The following is a 20,736-nucleotide window of genomic DNA, read 5'->3' as shown; positions in this document are numbered from 1 at the left end:
CCCCCCCCTACGAAATTTAAAGGAATATTACACTTTTATTGTTTCACTTTAATCATTATTAAAATCACTGCTCCTGAAAAAACTGCCGTTTTTAAAACTTTTTTTTGCATTGATACATGTTCCCTGGGGCAGGACCCGGGTCCCCAAACACTTTTTAGGTCAGTAACTTGCAAATTAGTCTTTAAAATTAGCACTTTAGATTTTGAATGTTGGAGTCCCATAGACTTTAACAGGGGTTCTAAAGTATGCTATATACTAGCTTCGTCGAATCTTCTTTATACATTCGACAGACACCATAAGCCTTAAAGACAGATTCGACCGTAATTCATGTGGATTTTCGGACGAATACAATTTTTGAACGAAAAACGAAATAAATAAAAACGAATTTCGGGAGTAACTAAATAAATTAAGTTTTCGGACGAAAACGAAATTCCGAAACAAAATATTTTACTCTGCACATGTCTACTGATCGCCGCCATTACTAGTAAAAAAAAAATTATTAATAAAAAATGCCATAAAACTATCCCCTATTTTGTAGACGCTATAACTTTTGCGCAAACCAATCAATAAAGGCTTATTGTGATTTTTTTTTACCAAAAATATGTAGAAGAATACGTATTGGCCTAAACTAAGGGAAAAATATATATATATTTTTGGGGGATATTTATTATAACAAAAAGTAAAAAAATATTGCTTTTTTAAAAAATTATTGCTCTTTTTTTGTTTATAGTGCAAAACATAAAACCCGCAGAGGTGATCAAATACCACCAAAAGAAAGCTCTATTTGTGGGGAAAAAAGGACGTCAATTTTGTTTGGGAGCCATGTCGCATGACCACGCAATTGTTAGTTAAATCAACACAGTGCCGAATTGCAAAAAACAATCTGGTCTTTGGCCAGCCAAATGGTCCAGGGCTGAAGTGGTTAAGGTGGGGGAGCCATAATTAGTAAAGTAGATCCATACTCAAAAAAGTGAGATTCGCTATTGTACATAAAGTATATAAAGAAGTCAATTCTTCCCAATCAGTACACTAAAAATCTACCTTGACCTACTGTGGCACTGAGATAAATGTAATTTTTGCGGTAATCTCGTGTTAATGTAAGATGACTCTGCAAGGACTGAGAATAATATGTACTCCCTCCAGAATCTATTATTGCCAACCATTCTAGACCTCTACGGACAGGTTTACGAACCCAGTTCTACCAATGACCAGTCAGAGGAGTGGAGAGTTTACAAGAAAGCTGAAGGTTTCACTGTACCAGGGCCATATTCTGTTAAAGTCACCTGCGACGTGACTAGACATGTGCAATTTTTTTCGTTCCAAATTCATTTTCAGACAAAATTTGGCATATTCATTCATTCAGAAGCATCTGAATGAACGAGAGACTCTTGACAAATGCATACGAAAACAAATTTTCAGAAAGAATGACAACCTGAAAGAATGAAAATCCGAAAAAATTTGAAATCAGAAAGAACGAAAACCTGAAAATTCGAAAATCAGAAATAACGAAAAACAAGTTAACCTACGAGTTTAAACAAATCGATTACATTCGGATATTTTGTTTTTTGTCTTTTCTATTATAATTAAATTATTAACTATTATTATAGGTTTTTTATTTATTATTATTAATAATAATAATAATAAAAAACTATTATAAACTATAAACTATTAAATTATAGGTATTGGAATTTTCTTTTACATTTTCCTAACTGTTATGCCCTGTACAAACGATCGGACTATCTGCCAGACTTGGTCCGGCGGACCAGAGTCCGACAGGCAATCCGCCAATGTGTGGGCTCCTGGGGACTTTTTTTTCCCAAAAGTCCGGCAGACTTAGAAAGAAGTTTTGACTCAAAATTGTCCGCCGGACAATCCGACCGTCCACTTTGTCGTTAACCCCTTCACTGCCAGTCACATTTACACAGTAATTAATGCATTTTTAATTACACCGATCGCTGTATAATAATGTAGAATAAGGGTCTGGAGGTCTGGTCCCCAGCCAGAATCACCAGAAAGAGGGAGGAGCTAGCGGACTATCATGGTACATGTTGAAAATGAGGTAGAAATTATTATGTATACAATTATATAAAAAATATACATCAATTTATTTATACAATAAAATCAATTAACAATAAAAAAAATCATACAAGTGGTGAAGTATTTCGACTAGTTTCGCTATATCTTAGCTTCTTCAGGAAATACATACATTTGAAAAAAAAAATATGAACAAATGATAACATGGAACAACATACATTTATTGAATAGCAGAAAATAAAATAAAAAGGGGGGGGGGGGGGTGGAACAAGAAGGAAGGACAAGAGAGGGGAGGGAGAGAAAGAGAGAATTATCAAAGTATGAGTAAGTGACTAATGACAAAAAGGTGTTAAAAATCCACAATCAATTATAACCAACAAATTGTGCAAACAGTGAACCATAAGAACAAAGGCTACAGCATGTGAAACAAATGTGAGGTGAAGAAAATGAATATATGTTGGTGGTAAAGTATGAAGTGAAAAAGGTGGAAGGAGTGATAAAGCCAGATTTATATGGGTTAATATGAATGAAAGATACCTATTAGGCAGGAAGGGTATATATAAAACTTGGACCCGGAGGAGAGAGTAATGTAAAGAGTGTAAAAGAGAGTAAAAGCTATTGGAGCCTGGGTGATATACAGGACTGATAGCCAGAACGCCAAAGCACATGATCAAGTGGTGATGAGAATTACAGCCTAAAATAGTAATACATACAAGGCTGAGTTAATCTATAACTATATGGATGCTCCATAATTAGATCACATTCAGGTGCAAAGCAATAGCGCTGGACTTACCCTCTACCACAGGCTGTCATAAACATCCTCCGGGTCATCACAGGCCTGTCTATACAGTGGGAAACCCCCGCTTATAAGTACGTCCCAACCCCGCTTGTTGACCCTGGCGCGCGGGACCTGCGCATAAGAGGACCCACTGCGCGCACGTGCGGAACTCACCCACGCGTGCCTGTGCACAGGTCCCAAGGCAATGGAAACCTAGGCCAGGACGTGTGCAAGGGGAGGAGAGACAGCGCCCCAATTAAAAGCGGAGCGCCGCCTCTTTCACCCCCAGGGACCCAACCAATCACCGAAAAGTAATTCCCAGGAGCCTGGATACAGTGGGGGCACCAAGCAAAGGAAACAGAAGCTGCATAAAATACATGATTGTACATCAGTAGTTATACATATATCCAAGAATTATATGAACTCTATAAAAATGGTTTTAAAAACATTGTATAACAGACAATATTAATTATGCATGATGGAAAAAGGTTTTTTTTATTATTTACTAACTGGCATACAACTAAGGACAGCATTTAATGGATGAACTACACAACCATCAACAACCAACATTTTAGAAAATGATTTCAAAATGATTTCAAAATTAAAACCAAGGTTATACCTCGAACAAACCCGTTAAATTAAGCAATCACCAGTATAAATGTGCATTTAACATAAAGAGCGTGGGCAAGACGATAGGTAGCCCAGACAGAGAGATATTAGATCAAATGTATAAAAAGGATTTGAAAGAGTTGGTCTCATTGAGGCCAGGTGGCATCAAAGCGTCCAACCTTTCAATCCAAAGGGCTTCCCTTTGTAATATGATTTTGTCTCGGTCGCCACCCCTGACGTCAGACGGCACCACTTCTAATACTACAAACTTGACCTCCTGTAGGTCAAATTTGTGGTAAAGACCAATGTGTCGACCAATGGTGGTCAGTTTCCCATTGGTGGAATGATATACGTGATCGCCCACTCTTTGTCTGAGCTCCCTAATGGTCTTGCCCACGTAAAATGCACTGCAACTGCTGAGCATCCGGTAAACCACACCCGTGGTGCCACGATTAGCAGAGGAATGAGGTGTATAGAGTTCTCCACTTGGAAGTTTGACTGTGGCACCAGAAAAGATCCAAGGACAAAGAAGGCATTGGCCACAGGGGAATGTCCCCCTGCAATTCGGTAGGTTGGTAGTTTCAGCTCTATAATTGGCTGCAAGTCAAACTATCCCTTAAGGATCTAGCCTTGCGAAAGACTACTTCGGGTGTATTACATAATATTGTGTTAATATGTGATGGTCAGTGAGAAGATGCCAATGTTTGGCCAAAATAATTCTAAATTGGCCATGGTGGGCCGAGTACTGTGTGATAATTTTCACTGTGTTGGTATTGGAAGCCTGTGGGCAAGGGTACAATAAGGAGGTTCTAGTGCGGCCCAGAGATTTGTTAAAGGCCTTGCGTAAATTAGTTTTGGAGTAGCCCCTCAGAAGAAGTCGTTCCCGAAAGGGCAGCAGGTTGTGCTTAAAAAATCTTCATCCCGTGCGCAATTCCGGCGAAGTCGTAGGTATTGCGCATCGGGGATGCTATGCACTAGGGGCTTGGGGTCGGCACTGGAAGCATGCAATAGTGTGTTACCAGCCGTTGATTTATGGTATAAATCGGTACCAAGAGAACCATCTGAGTTTTTAAGAATGAGCACATGCAGAAAGGGAATCGGTGCTTGATCTGAAGTTACAGTAAAACGCAGATTCATATCATTCAAGTTAATAGCCTTGATAAACTGGTTTAACAAAGAGATGGGACCATTGCACACTACAAATAGGTCATCAATAAACCTATACCAACACAGGATATAATCAAGGTAGGGTAGGTATTGGTCCATGGAAAAGATGTATCTTTCCCATGCTCCAAAATAAAGATTTGCATACGATGGTGCGCATGACGTGCCAATGGCAACACCTTGTGTTTTTAAGCAGTGTTGATCTTCAAACACAAAGACTTTGTGTGTGAGAATAAAGGTTAATAGCTCCAGAATGAACTCGTTAAGTGGCCAGGATGTATGTTCATGTTCAATCAGGAACATTCTGGCCATCTCGACCACCTCTCGTGGGGGATGCTCGAGTAAAGCGCCTCGACATCAATGGCCACGAGAAGGGAGTCGAGAGGGACCAGAATGCCCTCGATGTGCCTAAGGAGATCGGATGTGTCTCGAATGTGTGATGGTAGGCTGGATACATGTGGGAGTTAAAAACGATCCACAAATTTACTTGCGTTGTCCGTCAGGGGCCCTGTATAAATGTGAATGGTCCCAAAATTGCACCAAAAGTGTCCGATGTGCCGCCATAATGTCGCAGTCACAATAAAAATCGCTGATCGCCGCCATTACTAATAAAAAAACATTATTAATAAAAATTCCATAAACTATCCCCTATTTTGTAAACGCTATAACTTTTGCGCAAACCAATCAATAAACGCTTATTGCGATTTTTTTTACCAAAAATATGTAGAAGAATACGTATTGGCCTAAACTGAGGAAAAAAAATGTTTTTTATATATTTTTGGGGGATATTTATTATAGCAAAAAGTAAAAATGCGTTTTTTTTTCACAATTTTCGATTTATTTTTGTTAATAGCGCAAAAAATTAAAATGGCAGAGGTGATCAAATACCACCAAAAGAAAGCTCTATTTGTGGGGAAAAAAGGACGCCAATTTTGTTTGGGAGCCACGTCGCACGCCCGCTCAATTGTCAGTTAAAGCAATGCAGCACCGAATTGCAAAAAGTGCTCTTGGTCTTTGGGTCCTGGTCCAAATGGTCCGGGGCTTAAAGTGGTTCTGCACCTAAAAAAAAAATATTAAAAGCCAGCAGCTACTAATATTGCAGCTGCTGACTTTTAATAAAATCACACTTACCTGTCCCAGGGTCCAGTGATGTCAGCGGCAGATGACGAGCGATTGCTCGTCTCGCTGCTGCCCCCGCCGTCATCCTCTGTCAGGGAATCGGGAAGTGAAGCATTACGGCTTCACTGCCCGGTTCCCTACTGCGCATGCGTGAGTCGCGCTGCGTGTCTCTTCTGGTCCCCGCTGTGTCCTGAGAACTGTGTGTTTCCAGAAACACAACTGGGGGGGGGGGGGGGGGGGCGTCAGCAGGGGTCTGCCCGGAAGTGGGTGCAGATACCTGGATTGTCCAGGTAACTGCACCCCCCTCCACCCTGAAAGGTGCCGATTGTGTCACCGGAGGGGGGGAGGGATCAGATTAGTGGAACTTCCCCTTTGGGGTGAAGAACCGCTTTAAGTGGTTAATAATGGATCCTGTTGTTATTTGGATCTAACATGCACAACAAAAACAGCTTGTTGCTGTAATCCACCCAGCCCAAGTTGGCCGTGTCCCTGGCATCATGTGGCAAAATGGCGACTAACAAACTAACCATTCCATTTTTGTCATCAATATATGTCTTTATTGTAATGATCACAGTACATAAGGGGGCTGGTGGAGCTGAGTGGGAGCAGAGCCCGCTCAGGTACACAGCGTGCTTTCACTAACACGCCCCATGATGTACCAATCCACGTACAGCCAAACGCCTCTGTCACCGTCACCACGGCAACATGCGCCTGGTAACACCGGAAGTAGCTCTACGGGCGAGTTCCGGTTCCTGCGGAGCGCTGAGTGTTGGCGTTCTAAGACGTCTCGATGGTTGAGGCTCGCCGTGGGAGAAGACATGGAGGCTGGCACCTCGGTAAGTCGAATTTTTAATGATGGTGTGGTCGGGAAGGCGCTTCGCAAATACACAGGGCTCGAGCTGTGGCTGCTCATCTACTTTTACCGTCCGGCCGAGCTGTGTTTACATGGACTCGTGCTTCCTGTGTACATTCCAGCGTGTGTAGAAGTGTCACTGCAGAGGGAGAGGCTTCCTCAAGCTGCTGTTTGTGTGTACTCTTAATGCCTGTAGAACTATTCGAGAGCAAGGCTTTGTATTTCCAGTATTGAATGTACCATGGCTGGGAAAGTCCAGAAACGAAGCCACGTTTTATGTATTCTCATTATGTTATTGGGTGTAGGTTGTACACGTTTCTTTTTAAGCTTGCTAGGGAATAGTTTACTCTTGGGAAGATTTGGGCCACACATTGAATACTATTATTTGCCCACCACACAATGCTTTGTGACAAAAATGACCCCCCTCCATTGTTTGGCAGGAAGTACAGCCCTCATATCCATTTGATCCATTTAAAGCGGACGTCTACACCAAGGATGAGCTCAGGCGTGTTCGCATGCTCCATGTGCAGAGCCTGCCAGGAAGTCATCACAGCGCTGCGCTAACCACAGGCAGTGAGACATTTCCCGATCTCTGCAGCTGAGCATCGGGGCAATGTCTCACCGCTTGTGATTAGCGCAGCACTGTGCCGACATCCTGGTGGGCTCTGCAGGTGGAGCATGCGAACACGCCTGAGCTCATCCTTGGTCTATACATAACTTGATAAAAAATGTTCTTTAGCAAGGAACATATATTAACCAGTTGCTGACCGCCCTATAGCACATTTACTGCTGAAGCTGTGCACTCGATCATGTGTGTGTATATAATATAGTGTGTGTGATTCATGCTCCTGAGCCGCGAGAGCACGCCCGGCGGTGCTGTGATTTGATTCAGCACTGATCAGTTACCAGCCCAAGTATTTTTGGACTGGAACTGCTGATTGGTTCTGGCGAATCAGGAAACAGCATGTGCCTGTGTTTACAAAACACAGGCACAGGAAATGATGTTGACTGCTCCCTCTCCCTTTTTGGTTCCAGCATAAGAAGAGAGAGCATCATACTGTGAGTTACAGGCAATACACTGTCATTAATCACATAGGCACATTTACCCCCCTGATAGCCCCCCCCCCCCCCCCCATTAACTCTTTCACTGTCATGTCACAGTGTCATGTGTACAGGGTTTTTTTTTTCACTGTATTAGGCTGGGTTCACACTATCTTTGCATGCGGCTCACCGCAAGGGTCCAGTGTGTCCCCATTCACCGTCTCAGGTCAGATTTCAGCCCAAATTGTTTAGAGAAGCAGGTCAAAATCTCCTGCTATTGCAAATCCAGTTTCCATATTTAAAACTTTTTTTTGGGCCTAACCCTCAACATGAGCATTACTAAAAGGAATGCGCTTCAGTCATATTGGTCCACAGACCCGATTCATCATATATCCGTGTTCTCTGCTGCCATGACCAGGATCAGATACGGGAATAAAATGCGATTTATGCATTTTAACAATGAACTCTGTCGTTCTGGGGGTGACCTTGGATATGATCGGCTCCACAAAATTTGGCCCCTTGCAAATCCGTTCCACCAAAAAATTGCAGACTTGTATATGCCCCGACAAATGTACAGCATGTGTAGATGAGTCCCTCATTAATATTTTTGGCAGCCTTGCATTCAAACAGTTTCTCCCCAGCAAGCTTGCTAAATATGGAGTCAAACATGTATAAGCTGTGGGAGAGTGTAGCAGGCTATACGTGTAATGGATGTACCCAGGGAAAAGAGAAGACCAGTGGCAAGCTTGTTTGGGACTTGGTGTCTCCCTTGTTATGTAAAGGGTACTACTTGTACATGTACAATTTTTATACAAGTATGCCACTTTTTAAGCACCATTTTGAAATTTAAATTTGTTCAATGTGTGCTGTAAATTGCCTTCAGCATTGCTCCTGCTTCTTCTTGCTGGAGGTTGCCATTTTTGCTGAAGCCCAGAGCCCCTGAACAGGAGTAAATCATAAAATGGAACTAAACTCATTGATTTAACAGTTTCATAAACCATTACATTCCCGGAAAGCTGAGATTGCTAACTGTATCCTCAAGCAAACTATCAAATCGCTGGTAGGGTAACTAGCCTAGCTGTGAGGAAGGGGGTGCATCCCCAAAATGCATCAGCTCTACACCCCAGGGATGTAATTGGATTATGTGCATCTGCACTGCACGGCATCTTGTGGTACATTGGCTTTTATCAGTTGCTACTTTTGTGTCTTCATTTGTAGCAGTTTTATATCACTAAATAAATGTTTTCGGTTAATGTACTAGGTGCTTGCGCCACTTTGTCCGTTTTTGTTTTGTAGTTTTACTTTGGATTATCCCATCTGAGGAGGGCTGCAGCCACCTAGAATTTGGGATTTCTGTTGCTCATCTTGCATCTAACCACAGAGGACCTCAAAGACTGCTTGTGCTGGTGTCATAACTGATTACATGTGCAGCACCATAGCAGTTGCAGATCAAACATAAACAGCTTCCTTGGCTGTAAAAAAAAAAAAAAATAGATTTACCATATTGGCGTATAACATGCACCCCAACGTTTAGGAGGGAAGTTTAAGGAAAAAAACTTGCATTTAAATGCCCATCAATGCAGCCTTGTCAATCATTGCAGCCTTGCCCAGTGCCTTTGCAGCTGCTGATTATTTAAAATTGGCGCCGATCTCCGCTGACTGAGCGGAAATGAGTGAGCGCCGCCGACATAAAGAAAGCCCAGTGTATTTGGCTAGACTCGGTTCGTCTCGCCCATCTCCGCTGGCTGTGAGCGGAGATGAGCGAACGCCAGCGACGTACAGAAAGCAGAGTGTATTTGAAGCCGAGTTTCTCAAAGCTCACAGGCACCAGCATGTGCTACAGTGCTTTCCTTTTTTCCCCAGTTGTATGTGTTTTTTATATGTGTGCTTGCTGGGGGTGGACAATTAAGATACAAACGGCAACTGGCCTTAAAAGCAAAGAGCATTTGAAACGGCAACTTATCAGCCAGCCTGCAAGAAGCCAAATTGTTGTATCTGACAGTTCACATTAAAACCAGGGGTTCACTTTTCGACATTTGCAAATATATGAGTTAGCTGTAGAGTCCACGACAAGGCACCTCCAGTATTATCTGCAGTCCCAACTGTATACATTTTGAGAGCCTACATAGTGGACAATTCGGATACCCGTCCAGCATTGTCCTTCTGACGTCCTCTTCTCTGTTGCCACCGCTCGGGTCCCAGACTGCCATGCTCTTGGGAGCACAGTGCACATTATTTTGTCTAGGCGTGTAACAAGCTTGGGGGGTGCGGGACCGAAACCTGTTCGATACAAAAAAATTATGGTATGCAGAAAGGAGGAAAGTGTTAGGGCCGGTTCACACTGCGGGCGATGCGAGGCGACACGACTTGCCTCGCCGCAATCTGACAAGTCGCCCCCGTTCTGTACAATGAAACCGTTCTGAGAGGAGCAACTCGAGTCGCTCCGACTCAGAAAAAAGGTTCCTGTACTACTTCTGGGCGACCTTGGGGCGACTTGCATTGACTTCTATACAGAAGTCATTTGCAAATCGCCGCTGAGGTCGCGGCAGGTCGCGGCGAGGCAAGTCGGTGTCGCCTCGCATCGCCCGCAGTGTGAACCGGCCCTTATCCTGGAAAAATCTGCTTTTATTATACATACACTGAATAAGCCATAATATTATGATAACAAAAAACTTGCCACTTCCCTCATCTATAGCTGGCTATTGCAGTAAGGCTTTGGAAGGCTGAAACGGGTAACAACAAAGCCTGTGGAATGCCCAGGAAAAAACCCAAGCCTACTACCCAGCTAGCTTGCAGGCAACCAAATTAACCTAACAGTGTGTTTAAAAACAGGGGTTTAGTCCCCACGCGTTTGTAAGCAACAGAGCCTTGTTAGGACCACAGATACCAGGGTGCCGTAATACTAAAATATGAGTGTCCCCAAAGTGGAGGCACATGCATTCTGATAGATAAATGAGGGCAGGTGGACTGGAGGAGATCCCACCCCTTCTTAAAGGTACAGGAGCACACCAAAAACCCAGCAAATGGCACAATGGCTGCAAAGGTGTTGGTGTGGTGCTGGACCAATATAAACACCAATGTGATAACAAAAAACTCGCCCTCCTCTATAGTTGGCCATCGCAGTAAGTGGCATTGGAAGGCTGAAACGGGTAACAACAAAACCTGGGAATCCTCAGGAAAAAAACCCAAGCCTACTTACCAACCAGCTTGCAGATGTGCCTCCACTGTGGGGACTCTCGTATTTTAGTGTTGGGTGCCGTGACGAGGCTCTGTGGCTTACGCATGCGTTTGCAAAAGCATGTGGACTAAACCCCTGTTTTTAACTCGCTGTTAGACGGGTTCATTCGGTTGTCTGCGAGCTGGTTGGTAAGTAGGTTTTTTTTTTTTTTTTTCCTGGGCATTCCCCAGGCTTTGTTGTTACATAATATTATGACCAGTGACGGTTAAAGTGAATAATGTTGATTATCTTATTGCAGCAGCATCTAAAAGTGGGTGGGATAAATTTTGGAAGCAGGTAAACATGCTGTGCATAAAGTAGAAATAATGGACAAGTGTAAAGATTTCAGTGACTTTGAAAAGGGCAAAATTGTAATGGCTAGACGACTAGATCAGAGCAACTTCAGAACTGCTGCTTTTGTGGGATGTTCCTTGTCTGCAGTGGTCAAGACTTACCAAAAGTGGTCTAAGAAAGGAAAAGGCTACCTGTGGCGCTAATGGCTCCGGCTGCTGCTTCTGTGTCCTGTGAATGCAGGGAGAGAGGAAAGAGCCACTAGAGACAGGCACAGCGCTGCATCGAGTGAGATAAGCACTTGGGAGAAGAGTGTGGGTGATGCAAGTACTGAGACATTTTTATCTTAATGCAGGGAATGCATTTAGATATAAAAAAAAAATCTTGTCTTTACATCCACTTTAATAATGGCATCCAATGCCAGCAGTTTCTAAAAGGAGCAAAATACTTGCGTTAAGAGGTATAGACTGCGGAGGCAGAGAGACCTTATTTCGCCCCTGTACAAATCATTAGTAATACCTCCTTTACAACATGCAGTTGAGATTTGGGCCCCAGTTCACAAAAAGGATATGAGGGAACTGGAAAAAGTAAAGGGCAACAAAACTGATAAGAGGTATGGAGCAGCTCAGCTATGAGGAAAGATTGGAGGAACTGAATTTATTCCCTCTTGAGAAGAGGAGACTAAAGTGGAGTTCCTCTGCGAGGTATGTCACTTTTTTTTTTTTTTTTTTGCCCTCTTGTCAAAGACAGGACCATTCATAAAGCATTGCACGACTGCATGCGCAGTAGGAAACAGGCTGTTTCCCTTAGTAAGGATGCCAACATCGTGGGCTCCCTAGACAGGTAAGCGTCTTTATATTAAAAAGCCAGCAGCTACAGTATTTGTAGCTGCTGACTTTATTTTTTTTTTTTTTTTTCACCCAGGTTGGAACTCCTCTTTAACCACTTCCCGACCAGCGCACGACGATGTACGTCGGCAGAATGGCACGGGCAGGCATATTGGCGTACAGGTACGTCCAATATTCGATGCCGCCCTGCCATTGGGAGTGCGCCGCCGGCGGCGCGTTCCTGCGCTGGTCGGGACCCCCGTGAGTCCGGTCACGGGACCCGCGGACTCGATCGCCGCGGGCATCCCCGCGATCATCTCACGGAGCGACCGAATGGAGGAAATGCTGTATAAACAACATTTCTCCATTCTGCCTAGCAACTAGTGACGCTGATCTCTGCTCCATGTGATTGGAGCAGAGATCAGTGTACACTAAATGAAAGCCCAACCCCCCCACAGTTAGTAACACACCCCTAGGAACACTTAACCCCTACACTGCCACCCACTGGTTAACCCTTTCACTGCCAGTGTCACTTACACAGGAATCACTGCATTTATATAGCAGTGATTACTGTATAAATGACAATGGTCCCAAAAATGTGTCAAAAATGTCCGATGGGTCCCCCACAATGTCGCAGTCACAATAAAAATCGCTGATTGCCGCCATTACTAGTAAAAAAAAAAATAGCCGAAGCCTAAGCTGTAATAGCCGAAATCACGCAAGATTTCGGCTGTATTAGCTGCAATGTCTCCTGGGATTACTTGGACGAGATCCCAGGAGACAGTGCGGGGTTCAGCCGGAAGTGATGCTGATCCCCGCAAGAGACCGCCCATCGCCGCAGGGGAGGAAAATCAAACACTACGAATTACAAAAGGTAGATTAATAAAAAAAAATAATAAATGTGGCATTATCAAATGTACAGTCTAGAGGCAACAGAATGGGAAAATGTTTTATTATGTGTGCAGAACCGCTTTAATAAAAATGCTATAAAACTATCCCTATTTTGTAAACGCTATAACTTTTGCGCAAACCAATCAATAATCGCTTATTGCGATTTTTTTTTTTTTTTTTTTTTTTTTTTTTTTTACCAAAAATATGTAGAATACGTATTGGCCTAAACTGGGGGATATTTATTATAACAAAAAGTAAAAAATTCGTTTTTTTCAAAATTGTCGCTCTATTTTTGTTTATAGCGCAAAAAATAAAAATCGCAGCGGTGATCAAATACCACTAAAAGAAAGCTCTATTTGTGGGAAAAAAGGACGTCAATTTTGTTTGGGAGCCACGTCGCACGACCGCGCAATTGTCAGTTAAAGCGACGCAGTGCCGAATCGCAAAAAGTGGTCTGGTCTTTGACCAGCAAAATGGTCCGGTCTGCAAGTGGTTAAGGACGATATGAGCCACATGTAAAAATACATAAGGGGTCCATATAGTGAACTTGGTGTTGGGTTATTCACTTTCAGGTCATCAGAGAGGACAGGAGGGAATTCTTTATGCCTGGAGAAAAAGATTTACCCTCTAAATACAGAAAGGCTTCTTCAAAGTATGAGCTGTGACAATGTTTCAAAGACTCCCACAAGAAGTAGTTCTGGCCAGCTCAGATACTTTTATTTTTTTAACCACTTGCCGACCGCCGCACGCCGATGTACGTCGGCAGAATGGCACGGGCAGGCATAAGGGCTTACATGTACGTCCTTGCCTGCCCGCCGGTCGGGGGCCCGATCGGGCCCCCGCCCGGTGCCTGCGGCGGTCGGTATTCGTTCGGGAGCGATCCCGGACGAGGGGACGGCCATTCATTCATGGCCACCCCCTCGCGATCGCTCCCGGCGAATGAAAATGTCCGGTGACATCACTTCCTCTCCTGTAATGTAAACACAGGAGAGGAAGTGATGTATTCTCTCCTCCGTGTCGGTAGTTTTCGTTCCGGCACCGAGGAGAGAGGTTCGGTGAGTTGCACCAACACACCCCACATACAGTAGAACATGCCAGGCACACTCACACCCCCCCTTTACCCCCCGATCACCCCCCAATTACCCCTGCCCCCCCCAGTCACAGTGACACCAATTGCTTTTTTTTTTTTTTGCATTGGTGTCATTTGTGACTGTAGTAACTGTTAGGGCAGTTAGGGTTAGCCCCCTTTAGTTCTAATGTGCCCCCCTAACCCCCCCCAATAAAGGTTTAACCCCGTGATCACCCCCCGTCGCCAGTGTCACTAAGGCTGGGTTCACATTGCAGCGGTTTATGAGAACGAATGTGATTCGCACCGCACTGCAGTGCAAATCACATCCGATCTCTGTGCGATTCGAGTTCAGCCATACAGATAGTATGGCTGAATTCGTGTCGCACCCGCCGCAAATTCGCACGGGACCCTTTTTTTGGCCCGCAGCAGAATCGGATCGCATGGGTGTTCACACCATGCGATCCGAGTTTGCAGATCGCACTGCGATATGCGAACTGATCTGGGGGTGTCATTAACATTTCACTGACACTCCCAGCAGTTCGCATAGGGCTGTGTGAACTGCCGCCGGGAGGCATGTGATGCGGGAACCCGCCGCGGATTCGTGGCGTTCCCGCATCGCTCCAGTGTGAACCCAGCCTAATAAGCGATCGTTTTTCTGATCACTGTATTAGTGTCACAGGTGACGCTAGTTAGGCAGGTAGGTATTTGGGTTCGCCGCAACTTTTTATAGCGCCAGGGACCCCCATATACTACCGCATAAAGCCCCCTGATTGCCCCCTAGTTAACCCTTTCACCAGTGATCACCATATAACTGTTACAGGTGACGCTGGTTGGTTAGTTATTTTTTTTTATAGTTTCAGGGCACCCGCCATTTATTACCTAGTCTCACTAGTGTACCCCTAAATTTAGGGGTGTCTACTTTCCAAAATGGGGTCATTTGGGGGGGGGGGGGGTTTGTGCCATCTTGGCATTTTATGGCCTTCAAAACTGTAACGCCCTTAGAAAGCCTGAAGGCGGTGCTTGGTTTTCGGGGCCCCGTACGTGGCTAGGCTCCCAAAAAGTCCCACATATGTGGTATCCCCGTACTCAGGAGAAGCAGCAGAATTTATTTTGGGGTGTCATTTCACATATGCCCATAGCATGTGTGAGCAATATATCATTTAGTGACAACTTTGTGTTAAAAAAAATTTTTTTTTTATTATTTTTTTTAGTCATTATTCAATCGCTTGAGGCAAAAAAATAAAATATTCAATGGGCTCAACATGCCACTTATCAATTTCCTTAGGGGGTCTACTTTCCAAAATGGGGTCATTTGGGGGGGTTTTGTACTGCCCTGCCATTTTAGTACCTCAAGAAATGAGATAGGCAGTCGTAAACTAAAAGCTGCGTAAATTCCAGAAAACGTACCTTAGTTTGTAGATGTGACAACTTTTGCGCAAACCAATAAATATACAATTATTGACTTTTTTTTTACCAAAGACATGTGGCTGAATACATTTTGGCCTAAATGTATGACTAAAATTGAGTTTATTGGATTTTTCTAATAACAAAAAGTAGAAAATATCATTTTTTTTTCAAAATTTGCGGTCTTTTTACGTTTATATCGCAAAAAATAAAAATCGCAGAGGCAATCAAATATCATCAAAAGAAAGCTCTATTTGTGGGAAGAAAAGGACGCAAATTTTGTTTGGGTACAACATTGCATGACCGCGCAATTACCAGTTAAAGCAGCGCAGTGCCAAATTGTAAAAAGACCTCTGGTCATTTACCAGCAAAATGGTCCGGTCTGAAGGTGGTTAAACAAAAAGCTATAATTCGTTCCTAAATTCACAAAATAATACTGGAAACTAATATGTATATGTAATAACACCAGGAGTGGTTAATCCAGGGAATATCCAATTGTCTCCTGGGGTATCAAGGATCATGCTCTATTGGAGTTTTTTTTTGCCTTCCTCTGGATCAACTGTGGTTATAGGATAATATGTATTTTATTATTATTATTTTTTTTTTTCCCCTTCTAATGTTTGAACTAGATGGACTTCTGCATCTGCAAAAGGGACACAGCCATAAAAGAAAAAAATAATTCGCTACTTCATCGCAATTTTAAAGCTGCAGATAGATCAGTGTGATTTGCACCTCTGATTTTATTGCAACTTCATATAACAGAAGTCTGTGCAAGTAGCAATGAAATCCCCAAAAAGTAGCGCAGGAACCTATTTTAGAGTCGCTGCGGCTTTAATTGCAACAATCTGAACGGCAGTGGGGTGCAACTTGTCATGTGATTTTATTTTATTTTTATTTTTTTTATGTCAAATTGCTTTACATTACACCAGTGTGAACCAGGGCTTATACAGTGTTTTGTTATTGTACAGAGGTAATACAATATAAAACGACAGCCATTTTTTTAAGTTAATTTTAAAGTAATCAAAATGTTTTAAACCCTGCAAATTGAAAGCATTATTATAAATTTTTTTTTTTTTGTTTTTTTTCAGGAAGCTGCTTTTCCAGCATTGAAACGTCCAGCTGAAGATTTTGAAGATGCGGAAGGGAAAAGGGTTTGCCCCATTAACCCTGACATTATTAAAAAAGAAATAAAAGAGGATGATGATGAGGCAGGCAGCGGTGAAGAAGCATGGCTGAGCAGCTTTGGATTATACAGTGATGACGCAACTCAGTCAAGCAACCATTCAAATGCTGCTGATATAAGCACAAATTCCTTTGCAGAAGGTGTTTTTGATTCCAGCACAGAATTCCACTATCCAGTAAATGATAATTCATCATTTTTTAATGTAGAAAAGCCCTTTCAGCCTTCAGCTGAGCTTGTGCCCCCACAGTGTTTTGGCACCAGGAAGTTAAGGTTTCAGAGTGCGTGGTACACAGACTTCCCATGGCTTCATTACAACCCTCAGCTAAAAGGGGTTCTTTGTTTTACCTGTGGAAAAGCAGAAACTATGGGTCTCCTGGGTTCCACAAGAAGGAGAGATTCTGTGTTTACAGCTGTAGGATTCTCTAACTGGAAAAAGGCCCGGGACAAATTTGGATCCCATCAAAAGTCTAAGAGCCATGAGTTTGCAACCTGGAAATTGATGCACGCTTTACAGCATCAGAAAAGGGAAGCTGCTCTAGAACAGCAAAGGAAAGTTAGACAGGCCATTCCAGCCATTTGTCTGAACAAACTCATCGCTGCCATCCGATTTTTGATCCATCGAGGCCACACATTCCAAAACCATGAATCGATTGAAGAGAGTTTGTTTGAGCTTCTAAAGTTCTTGGGTCAGGATAATGAGATGTTCCGATATTGGCTCATGACGAATCAGAATTTCACTAGTCCAGAAATTCAGCATGAAATAATCAGCCTAATGAGCCAGGAGATTATAGGTGTAATTGCAAAAGATGTCAACCAAGGCTCAATGTACTACTCTGTAATTGTAGATTGCATTCAGAATTCCGATTCTAATCAGCTGAGTCTTTCCTTGCGTTACTTGGATTCTGAGATGCATCCGCAAGAAGAATTTATTGGGTTTGTAGACCCAATGGAGGAAACTGGAACATCTGCTGCAAACCTCATCTTAGATCTTCTTGACCGATATTCATTGCCAATTGATCTTTTAAGAGGAATTGCATTTGAGGGATCATCGTCCTCCCTTTGCTCTGTGGAATCACGTGATCTAATGAAACAGAAACAGCCCTTAGCCATGTTTGTACATTGTGGAACTCCTTGCAGCAGTTCTTTGGCAAGAGATTGTAGCCACGCTAGTCCAATTTTGCAGCAAGCATTGTATTCTGTAAATGATCTGTGCAAGTTATTCAGCCAAATGCCCAAATTCAGATTTTTACTTGCAGAGGTGTCCCCGAGTCCTGTCGGTCAAACTCGCTACTTGTGTTCTTCCAAATGGTGTGTTAATCTACAAGTAATTAATACTGTTATTCAGCACTATGGCTTAATCATAGAAGGGCTCAGGGAGATGCAAACGCACCCTGGGGTTTCTGGGGTAAGAGCTCACGCATTGTTGAGAGAATTTATTGAAGGGAACACTCTTGTAAGTTTGTTCATCACAAGGTCACTGATGGAGTCTCTGAACATTCTGAATTCAAATCTGGAGGAACAAAGCAGACTTATGTCAAGTTCTCTTAAGAAAGTAAGACTGGTAAAAGAAATTTTGGTCAGGTTACGTCAAGAAGCATCAGTGCTGGATTTCCTGAGACAAGCAGAAGATTTTGTTACTAAGCTTAATATTTTACCAGTGTCCATTCCACAAAAGAGACGGCTAAATCCTCAGAATCCTGACACTGAAGATCAACCTCCGATACCAAAAGAGGATTTTTTCAGAGATGAGTATTATAAATTACTTGATGCTGTTATCTCTCAACTCGATAACAGGTTCCTTCAACAAGGTTTTATTGATTACTGTCAATTGGAAGATGTGCTTCTGTGCGCTGGAAAAGGGGAATCTGACACCGTTATTGGAGAAAAGCTGGGAATCCTCTCTAAATACCCAGAGTTTAATGTTCGAATGCTAAAGATACAGTTGGAAATGTTTGCTCACAAAAACAGCTATACTTCTTTGTCTGAAGCTGTTGGCCTTTACAAGTCTGTTAGTCCTGAAGTGAAGGAGTTTTTCAGCGAGTTGGGTAAATTTCTGAAACTCTTGCTGATAATTCCTATAAGCACTTCTGAGAGCGACCAGGTCTGTTGTACTTTCCAGAGACTCAAAACTTTGCTGGAGTTTACGACAGTGGAGACGCGGTCAAATCATGTAGCTCTATGCTATGTGAATGAGACTAGGTTAGATGGCCTGTGTATAGACACTATTGCACATAATTTTGTGCATGGCTTTTGAACACTTAATGGGTTTGCCATATTAATCAACAGTTTTTTTAGAACAGGCATATCTGTCTGAGCAGCTTTTGGTATGCCACCAATATGTTTTATATAATGCAACTACAAAAGAAGAATGGAACAACCAAGGTATCAAAAAAATTGTAAATAAAAATTATATATAATTTTTATGCCGCCCATTTCACTGAACTGTAGCCTTTGAGATTTCCTTATGAGTTGTACACAAACAGCCATTTTGTCTCAAAGTTTCTCCATTTCATTTGTGCTTTTGTTTGTCACAATTCTTTATTATTTTGAGAATTGTAATTTTACCATTTTGAAGGTTGGAGAGTACTGTATAACAGAATTTTATTGCTCTCCAGATGGACTTACTATCAAGTATAAAAGCTGTGGTGCCACTGTAACGTTTGTTTTTTTTTTTTGTTTTTAGTGTTGCATTTGTCAAACACAATATGCTTTTCTAAGAAATAATGGGAGTGATTTACTAAATGAGAATTTTGGTTTTGATTCATTCTTCTTGCACACCATGTTTTTAAATAACCACTTACCCACTGGGCACTTAAACCCACTTCCTAACCAGACCAATTTTCAGCTTTTAAATGCTCTCATATTTTGAATGACAATTATTCAGTCATGCAACACTGTACCCATATGAAATTTTTGTCTTTTTTTTTTTTTTTTTTTTTTTTCCACACACAAATAGAGCTTTCTTTTGGTGGTATCTAATCACCGCTGGGTTTTGTCATGCATTTTTCTTAATTTCTGTTATAAAATTTAGAAAACTAGTAATTTTTTCTTCATAATTTTTGTCCAAAATGTATACTGCTACATATCTTTGGTTAAAATAGCCCAAATTGGTGTATATTATTTGGTTTTTGTGAGAGTCCACAAGCTATGGTGTCAATGCCTGAAAATTGATCACACCTGAAGTACTGATGGCCTATCTAATTTCTTGAGACCCTAACATGCCAGAAAAGTACAAATACCCCCCCCCCCCCCCCAAATGACCCCTTTTTGGAAAGTAGACATTCCAAGGTATTTGGAAAGAGGTATGGTGAGTTTTTTGAAGTTGTAATTTTTTCCCACAATTTGAAAAATCCAAGGTTTTATTATTTTTATTTATTTTTTCCACAAAATTATACTCCAAAACACATTCTGCTATTCCTCCTGAGTATGGCAATACCACATGTGTGAGACTTCTACACAGCGTGGCCACATACAGGGAGCACCCTCAGGCGTTCTGGAGCAAAAATTACACTAGGGCTGCAACTAACGATTATTTTCACAATCAATTAGTTGGTCGATTTATTGTTTCGACTAATTGGTTAATAACCTTCAAAAAAAGCGTGGTGTATAATTTAGTTACTATGTAACGTTAATAAAACAAAACCATTTATTCTTAAATATCTCTATGGATTGGTAAATATAAATAACCAACTATATGGTTAGAGAACAAAATCTCTAATCCACTCTGAAAACAGAAGAGATATACTGTATATACTATTAGAGGAGATCTTCCCTCAAAAGTCATTTTAAGAACGTTCGTTCCAATTATATATATATATATATATATATATATATATATATATATATATATATATATATATATATATATATATATATATATATATATATATATATATATATATATAATTTTTTTTTTTTTTTTTTTTTTTTTTATCGTTAGTGGGGGTCAAATCAACGTTCATTTTCAACCAGTGACGGGAAAATTTAGAAATAGAAAACTGCTTGGTGAAAGGAATTTTCAGACAGTGTATGCGGTTTTTGTTCAGAAATTACATTAATTTTAAAAACAGGTGAAAATTACTAACAACATTCTTTCGTTCAGCGAATGTACAAATTTTTATTTTATTTTTTTGTCTGGAAAATTGATCCGTGTGCCTAGCATAAGGCTCGGTATGCAGTTTGCTTTTGGTCTGTTTCTGCAGTGCTTTTTGCTGTGCGTTTTGATTTTTGCGCATGTGATTTTTGCTGTAATTTGA

At 41.8% G+C, this 20,736-nt stretch overlaps 1 protein-coding gene across 1 annotated transcript; it reads left to right on the top strand.

The window, feature by feature from the left end:
• Positions 1–6,327: 6,327 nt before the first annotated feature.
• LOC143960240 (uncharacterized) lies at positions 6,328–19,137 on the top strand. The gene is made up of 2 exons (XM_077468613.1): positions 6,328–6,540; positions 16,386–19,137. Exons 1-2 carry the CDS (start codon positions 6,355–6,357, stop codon positions 18,732–18,734), a joined length of 2,535 nt encoding a protein of 844 aa, XP_077324739.1. The 5' UTR covers positions 6,328–6,354; the 3' UTR covers positions 18,735–19,137.
• The last annotated feature ends 1,599 nt before the right edge of the window (positions 19,138–20,736 follow it).

The sequence above is a fragment of the Lithobates pipiens genome, unplaced genomic scaffold, assembly GCF_037356315.1.
Source record: "Lithobates pipiens isolate NorthernLeopardFrog02 unplaced genomic scaffold, aLitPip1_a1.2 Scaffold_11, whole genome shotgun sequence".
Lineage (NCBI taxonomy): Eukaryota > Metazoa > Chordata > Amphibia > Anura > Ranidae > Lithobates > Lithobates pipiens.
This window is presented reverse-complemented; position numbering and strand designations above follow the sequence as displayed.